This window comes from Branchiostoma belcheri, unplaced genomic scaffold (assembly GCF_001625305.1).
Source record: "Branchiostoma belcheri isolate BF01 breed outbred unplaced genomic scaffold, Haploidv18h27 scaffold308, whole genome shotgun sequence".
In the NCBI taxonomy this organism is placed as follows: domain Eukaryota; kingdom Metazoa; phylum Chordata; class Leptocardii; order Amphioxiformes; family Branchiostomatidae; genus Branchiostoma; species Branchiostoma belcheri.
The window spans coordinates 121295-127849 of record NW_017803919.1 but is presented as its reverse complement, the minus strand read 5'-3'; the positions used below and the strand labels follow the sequence as shown (position 1 = coordinate 127849).

The 6555-nt window shown below is 41.8% G+C and overlaps 1 protein-coding gene across 1 annotated transcript in view; it reads left to right on the top strand.

The window, feature by feature from the left end:
* The window catches only part of LOC109474400 (fibrinogen-like protein 1), a 13868-nt gene extending 8531 nt beyond the window's left edge, over positions 1 to 5337 (top strand). Inside the window, exons 3-5 of the mRNA XM_019774699.1 lie at positions 1897 to 2007; positions 4129 to 4345; positions 4852 to 5337. Coding sequence (XP_019630258.1) covers positions 1897 to 2007; positions 4129 to 4345; positions 4852 to 5206 — 683 coding nt within the window. The 3' untranslated portion in view covers positions 5207 to 5337. The remainder of the gene's footprint in view (positions 1 to 1896; positions 2008 to 4128; positions 4346 to 4851) is intronic.
* The last annotated feature ends 1218 nt before the right edge of the window (positions 5338 to 6555 follow it).

The following is a 6555-nucleotide window of genomic DNA, read 5'->3' as shown; positions in this document are numbered from 1 at the left end:
GGGCGACACACAATTGTGCAATGCACTACAGCAGGGGGCTAGTCCGCTGGTAGTGCTGTGTGTTTGACCCTTCCACACTCTTTCTCATATGTGCTGAGTGCTAAGCAGAGAAAGAAGTATGTACCATTTTTAAAGTCTTTGGTATAACCCGGCCGGGGTTTGAACTCACGACCTCCCGGTTACAAAGCGAGCACTCTACCAATTGAGCTATTGCACCGGTGTTGCAATTAATAAGATACTCATAGTTAACCATTTAACTTTCTTTAGACCGCTTCATTCCGAAATGACTACGGAGTTTATCCACAGCAGTGTTTGGTTACAGTGATGGTTGGTCCGCGAGGCCCGCGCAGTTGGCGAGGTCCGGTCAGTCCACCCGGACCTCCTGGACATGTAAACATGCAGTATTAAACTAAGTAACGCTCCTCTTTACAAGAACAGACGGCGTACCACTGGCAGTTGTGGACCAGTGCATAAAAAAACCTGGCCTTTAACCCTATCTATAGACGGGCTTTTTTGAGCTTGCTGGGACCCCCCCCCTCAGAACTCGCGAACGGTATGTCGTATGACCACTAAATTTTCAGAGGATGGTGTACTTGTAAAAATTTATCATATCTACAATTTTTATGTCGTTATAACGTAATATGACGTCATTATAACGTCATTAATGTGATTTTATTGCCCAAAACCGTCTAGATAGGTTATTCCCTGAAAACTAAATGGTATACAACATAACTTTACGAAGAGTGTTTATGACAGAATATTAGTGTGTACTGTCTTATGTTGCCCATAGCAAACCGGTAACGTCATAAAATGACGCCATGCATATCTAAGCTATCCGCCATCTTGGATCATCAATCTTGAATTTTCAAAAAGTATTTTTCAGGATAAAGCCTAAAACATATTGTGAACATACTAAAGACTTTCATATAATCCTTTTTTGTTTTTTAAAATTGTTTTTTGTCTTTTAAAGTATTGACGAAATTTTAAGAAAAATAACCTGTATATACCTGTTCTAATGATATGGTCCGCCATCTTGGATTTTGACCAATGACGGCATCGAATTAGCATAAATTATGAATTATATAAATTACCCAGCTCTGTCCTGCTACAAAATGTAACCAAGCACCACAGGGGTTTTGGCTACGGAGCTTATTACTATGGTGACAGCCGTCTGGTCTAGGTCGTTGACCTTCTATGTTTGGAGAAGGAGAAAAGGAAAAAGGAAGAGAGCAAAAACAATATATTTTCCTTCTGCGAAGGTAAAATAATTAGTTTTACCTGTTCCGAAACCGTACGGTTATTTCCCGATGCCTTAAGACGTTTTCTAGCATCACATGTATACGTGTCACCTTTGTTACAGTGTAGCTGTGCCGCCCCGACTGCTCCTTTGCAGGTCACAACCCCAGCAGCCCCGACTGCTCCTCCGCAGGTCACAACCCCAGCTGCCCCGACTGCTCCTCCGCAGGTCACAACCCCAGCAACCCCGACTGCTCCTCCAGCAGGTTAGTTGGAGGGTCCGAGTTTCTCACGTGCGGGACGTACAGTGACACAGTCATAGTATTTTCACCAACGTGCCTAAAAACTCTTACACATCCCAGCAATTCATAGACAGATGGCAGTCATATACAAGCGTTACTGGTCACATTACCCTACATTATACATTGAACATTTAGATGCAGTCCAATTCATTCTAGTCCGGTGTTTGCGGCCTTGATTTCTTTTTGTTTCTACGCCTACTAATTTGTGTCCCTGGATTTTCGGAGTTAAATACTAGCAGTTTGGCCTGTCATGAATTACCAATTTGAAAGATGTTTTAGGTTACTAACATGTCACAGTTGTCTGACATATCAATCATTACATCGTGACTAGGTCCTCCTGTTACTTACCGTTTCCCAGAGCCAGACTGTGCTGCATATAAAGCCACCGGACACATGGCAAGTGGAGTCTACACACTTGGCTCAACCCCGGCCCTGGCCGGTGTAGAGGTCTACTGCGATATGAAACCAGGTAGATATGGTTTTAAGGCACATAGGTGTCCATAATGTACACATGTGATTGAACTACCAAAAGCTAAAACTATAACGTATACGTAGGGATGCAAAAGATGTTAGTCAAATCCCTATTTGAAATCATTCACAGTGTGGATCTATTCCAATCAATCTCCTCCGCAAAGCGGACATAGACATAGTTCGAGCTGTTTCCATGTAGAACTCACTCAGCTCCGCATGCCCCTCAGCACTGGGGGCGTAGCGCCTCTGCATATAGGGCTCTCCAGGACTGCCTGCCTCTTGCTGCCTCCCAGGTGGTGGTGAAGTCAAGTCCTGCGATCTGGAGGTCGGTGGACAGTTGGTCCGTCCAGGTGCGCCTCGGTCTCCCTCTAGGGCGGGACCAGGTGGGGGGAGGCGGTTCTCTTAGGTGAGAATCTAGTTCCAGGGGTGGTTCCGCCCTGGCAATATGTCCGAAGAGGCGGAGACGGGCAGACCGGATTTTACAGGACAGTGGGGGCTGGTTAGTCATTGCTCTCAGGTCGTCGTTGGAGTAAAACACACATGTAAAACACTTAAGGGTTAATGTCCCGCCCCGAGGTGAATATGGTGTGATAAAGCCTTGTCAGTTGCTATAACCACCGAATAAAGCCACCAAGTGAGCGCAGCGAACGAGGTGGCTTTATGAGGTGGTTATAGCAACTGACAAGGCTTTATTACACCATATTCACAGAGAAAGGGCGGGCCATTAACGCTATTATCATATAGCTTACGCGATAGCCTATCCAAACTGATGCAGTGAAGAGTGACACAATGTACAATTTACCCCTTGCACATGCTGAATAGAATATAGAATATTTGTTCCATCTGGAGTCACCTGAGGTCACTGGGGGGTTCACATTCTATGGCCTTCTATCTGGGTCACAGGCAGGGAACAGGTGTTCTTATGGGAGTCACCCGAGGTCATCGGAACACAACTCAAGTTATTTTTGGATTTTTTAGAAGTAGAGCCGTGTTCTATTGGGTCACCTGAGGTCATATGCGGGTGATTATCCATTTTGTTTAATGTATGGATTGGGATGAATAAATACCCGATTTTGACTCTATTTGTGACATTACGGCGACATAAAGAATTTGGAATGGAGCCTTCTGATTGGTCAACGTCACCCGGCTATATGATAATTAATATTATTGCCTCCGGGGGAGGAGATATCCTTCCGCGGGAGGGCTATGTGAGAGATTAAGATTTTCACGTTCGCAGCAGTTTCTCGCGTTTGGGTGGACATATTCTTTTTGGACTCGGTATATGTTTTGCTATTGGGCTGTAGATGATGCCCGTTCTTTTGTTTTTATTGTATATGTGTTTTCGGGCGAGAAAATGGTGCCTTTTGGTGGCCCCAGAACACCCCTTTAAGCGTGAAAATGGTCGCGACTGTTGACCTTTGGTGTGTTTGAAGTATTCTCGGTCGGGTCCACTTGTATGACCTTTCGCACAGAGGGATGTCTGGTGTCGATATTCTTTGTTTAAAAATATGCACAAAAACGCTGTTTTCCAGGGCTTCATAGCCAGATTCAGTTAAGATATGCACAACCTTTGGTGACAATATATTTCTTTGCGGATTTATGGTGTTTTTTGACTTGGATCGAACCCAGAAGTGTCAATACGGGGGCACGATGTCTGGTAAAGGTAGCGAGTCACAAGTATGCAAATGAGTATTATGCAAACTTTTGCATATGTGCCTATATTACTACATTTTCTTGTAAACCCTTGTATATTTGACGTACTATAAGCAGCAAGCTTCTGTATGTGACATTTCGGACCCCAGTCACTATGTTTTCGATCGAAATATTTGTGGTTTTAACGTCTGATTTAACGGTTTCGGTTGTCATTCTGAGTTTCATTACGAGTTCCTTGCGGCAGATTAAATAGAATTTCATAAGTTCATAGGTACATGTTATAAGCTGCAGATGAAAATGTTGACCTGTTGTGTTAACACAACCTGGAACGCTAAATCTAACACATACAATTTAACACCATCAACTATTCATAACAAACAACATATAAGAATATACAATAAAAAGCCCGGAGGTATAAAATCTCAGATTTTACTTGTTATAGAATAATATGAGTGTTTTGCCACAGGAGGTGGATGGACTGTGATCCAACGGCGACTGGACGGGTCGGTTTTCTTCAACCGGACCTGGGAGGAGTACAAGCACGGGTTTGGGAACAAGAACGGGGAATACTGGCTTGGGAACGAGAACATCCACCGCCTGACTACTCAGAAGGACTATATCCTGCGCATCGATATGATGGACTGGGATGGAAATAAACGCTACGCGGAATACAACACATTTAGGTTGGTCCACTCTAGTGAAGGTTCTAAGCAAACACGTACATTACTAGGAAGCCACTTGGAACTATATAAATTACACTGACAGAAAAAAGGTCTATCCTAAAAACTGCTGATGTAAGTCATGTCTAAGTTAGTTAAAGGTGATCATCATTAGGCATTAGGTTATGTAGATGTTCAGGTTATTTGCCAAATGATAGGACTTTTACACATACATGATTTCTACATTTATACATGATTTATTAAATTTGATAGAAAGGACTTTCAAAAATATGCTAATAACAACATTTCCATCATCAATAAGACAAAATAACACAACAACATTTACAAAAGTATAGTGAAAGGTTGAACTTTATTCCAACACACAATATGTACAGGGATCAAATTTACAAAAGTACTTCATTGAGGTATAAGATCTTTGGACTCTAGTTTTTTTTATATACAGACTAGATCAGAATCAATGCAGATTGCTGTTCATAACTAATATTATATGATTTGCTGTTTCCATCCAGGGTGTCCGGTGAGTCGGAACAGTACCGGCTGACCATTTCCGGGTATTCAGGCACAGCGGGAGACACCATTACGGACAGCTATTCCATTAAAAGAGGCGGCAGTTGGCAGACCAGCGGGCAGATGTTCTCCACTGTGGACAGGGACAATGATGGCCACATTTTCCGCAGCTGTTCTCAGCGTTACGGACAGGGCGGCGGGTGGTATAGAAATGGCTGCGGCGGCGCCAAACTCAACGGCCGCTATCTCGGCAACTGTGGGAACTCCTGTCCACACGCGCAAGGTGTGACGTGGTACGACTGGAGAGGCCATAGTTACTCCCTGAAGTCTGTGTCTATGAAAATCAGGCCACGATAATCGCATCTATTCTACTAAATCTGATCACACCCAGTTATCCACAAAATCATCAATCCTACATGTCTGTAACGCTGACAAGCAACGCTCTCTATTGTAGCGGCTTTGTCTGTTAAAAACATACATCAGAATGTGTCAGTTTGAATGTATCAGTGTGGCAGACATCTTTGTTCAGATAACTGGAGAAGTGGTCAGATATAGTTGTTATGGAGCAAACTGTTCACTATCATACAAGTGACGATACCTGAAATATCTAGCGACTGATAAGAAAACTAGTAGTGGCTTATTTTGATGCTGGGAGCTTCTGATTTAATATATGAATGCATTTTGTGAGGTATTTCTATTGTTGTAGAATGGAAGTAACGTGTTAATGCAACTGTAGTGTTGTAGTCATGGATTCCATATTATGTAAGACTGTATGTAAGTATATTAGCCCCAGTCCATATATAACCTACTTTTGTTCGTAGTCTTCTGTAGAAAGTAATTGCTTTGATGAATGAGATAACGACTGAGCAAATATAAGTTAGTGTAAGTTGGTGTAAGCAGGTAAGTGGGCTTTATCTGATTTCATTTCTGTTGCAGAAACATCATAACTTTGTACCAAAACAAAAATGAAACCGACCAATCCAACCAATTATCTTTAAAATCATTACTACTCTTTATTCCACTGTAATTAATAAATGCCCATGAATACAATATTTTCTTCCTTTATCAAAAACATGCTAGCTGCACATTTCAACTGAATAGAAATAAGAATGCACGCAGTACAGCACATGAGCCTACCCAGGAAAACAGCAACAAGAAATTAAAAAAAAAAAACAGAAAAATCTGCTTCAAAATAAACCAGAATGGCAAAATCGCAAATCTATTTACACAACATTTTCTACCCCTAGTGATCAAACACAGCATGATTTTGTACTCAGACTATCTAGTAGTAACATCTTAGTTTGTACCATACTAATAGCGAGCTTTAAGTTTCATACTTAGTGGCACAGCAGTAGTTTACACAGTGGAAAGGGTCATTATGAATCTGTGAGGTGAAAGGATATACAATGCTTTTATCAAAACTTGCTGAAAATATTGTAATTGTAAAGACATATATGCAGTACCTCAGTCAGGTACTAGAAGGTGCACATTTGATGCACTGAAAACTATTGTTGTTAAACATGGCAAAATTCCATCCTTTGCTGGATAAATTAAACATTTAAAAGCCTAAAGAATATTATTTGCTCTTTTTTCCACCTTCAAACAGATAAAGTTTACTCAAGATGTGCTAGTTTATACACACTTCTCAACCAGAAGTTTCCAGACAATGTTGACTTGCCTGCATTGCTCACAGCATTGCCTGCATT